The 1,930-nt window shown below is 37.8% G+C and overlaps 1 protein-coding gene across 1 annotated transcript in view; it reads left to right on the forward strand.

Moving 5' to 3' along the window:
* The window catches only part of RTTN (rotatin), a 185,588-nt gene that overhangs the window by 43,817 nt on the left and 139,841 nt on the right, over positions 1-1,930 (forward strand). The window contains 1 exon segment of the mRNA XM_023725021.1: positions 1,185-1,411. Coding sequence (XP_023580789.1) covers positions 1,185-1,411 — 227 coding nt within the window.

The raw sequence follows: 1,930 nt of genomic DNA on the forward strand, positions 1-1,930 counted from the left end.
TGTGAAAATAGAACTCAACTTTATAGAAAGGCTTTTGGGCAAAGTTAACAGTGCTTTTTAAGCTGGCATTACATAATTAAACTTGCCTCATTAATTCTATCAGTGTATATATGTGACTAGAGTGATGCCTTGATTAACAACCTCTTGGAAACAAATTCTTTCTTTCTGGGCAATAAAGGAATGAGGGAAGTTCAGGTCCCTGCCTCACTCAGATGAGAAGGGGAGATAGGAAGCACGATCACAGGTACAACCCTGTTTTGTGAAGAGAGCCCAGGCCTTCGGCCTTGAGGTTCCCTGTCCAGTTCCACGCATGTAGGTAGTGTATGTAGCATTCTACCCTTGTGCTATGAGGACGGGCTGAGGATCTGTGAAGTGCCTCATCTGGGGGAAGTGGTACTACTAGAATCTTGGAAAATAGAAAACAGCAAGTGTGAAGAAGGTTGTTATACTTTCCGGAAGTTCTCTGTTCTTCTTTTTTTAAAATTTTGTTTTGTTAAAATATATGTAATAAAACATTTACCATTTAAACCATTTTTACCCGTACAATTCAGTGATATTAATTATATTCACAATGCTGGGCAGCCATCACCACCATCTATTTAAACAGCAGTTTTTCATCACCCCAAACAAACTTAATACTTCTAAGCAGTAACTCTCCATTCCCCTCTTCCCACGGTCCCTGTTAACCACTAATAAACTTTGGTCTCTATACATTTGCCTATTCAAGATATTTTGTATAAGTGGGATCATACAATGTTTGTCCTTTGTATCTGACTTATTTCACTCAATATAATGTTTTCAAGGTTCATCCATGGCATAGCATGTATTAGAACCTTATTTGCCATTGTATGGATGAACCACGTTTTGTTTAGCCAGTCATCTGTTGATGGACAGTTGGGTGGTTTCCGCCTTCTGGCTGTTGAGAAGCATGCTGCAATGAACATTAGTCCACATGTGTCTGTTTGCATACCTGCTTTAAGTCTTTTGGGTATATACCTAGGAGAGGAATTGCTGGGTCATATGGTAATTTTATACTTAACTTTTTGAGGAACCTCCAAACTCTTTTCCTCCAATATTATTCTTTAAATACAGTTTTATTTAAGCTCCTTGCCTCATGTAGGTTATTTTGGAAAGTGTGTATTTTATTCAACTGATTCAAAATAAATTTATGAGTTGCTTGTTAGGCCAGTACAATTCTAATTTTCAAATTGAAAAGTTAAGCAATAAATATAAAGTCAAGCTATAATTTCTCTTTTTAAAAAATCTCTCAGGGCTATGCAGACACAGAAGACACTTTAGGTAACTGTATTCTCTTCCTGAGTAAAGTGGGCTCTGAGGCAGGAGAAGGAGTTCTGCCCTACACGACCTGGTTCAAGTCGGTGCTACGGCTCTTACTTGTGAAGAAGCCAGCGTGAGTACAGTGTCATCATCTTTTGAATATAAAAGATTAATGGAAACAGTCAAGAAAGTATAGTAAGTTATATCAATTTGGAACAGAATAGAACTAAACGAGGTAAAGAAACGTGGTTTTTGCATACTAGAGAGAGAGAGAGGAAATAATTAGTGAAACTGAACAGATACAGGGCCTTTTAGAGGCTTTCCTGAAATGTTTCATCCATTTCACAGCTAACTGTCCTTTGCCAGGTCAGTCTGTGTCACAGCACAGCCCCAGGCAACTTGGAGAGCTGTGGAAATAAACAGATTGTGAAAGTTGTGGGACATTCCCTTCCCTTCTCTTTAGAAATTGATAGATTCTTGGAATTGTCCTTTTCTAAAACATTTGTTCTCACAATTAAGTTTTTCATAAAAGTGTAGGACCAATTGCCTCATAAACCAGATAATGCAGGTATTTTAATCTCATTTAGTTTGTCCACTTACTTGGGAAACTGAAAAAGTGTCCTTTCCTTCACCATTGTGTATCAGTAATACC

This window comes from Trichechus manatus, unplaced genomic scaffold, assembly GCF_000243295.1.
Source record: "Trichechus manatus latirostris isolate Lorelei unplaced genomic scaffold, TriManLat1.0 scaffold00278, whole genome shotgun sequence".
Lineage (NCBI taxonomy): Eukaryota > Metazoa > Chordata > Mammalia > Sirenia > Trichechidae > Trichechus > Trichechus manatus.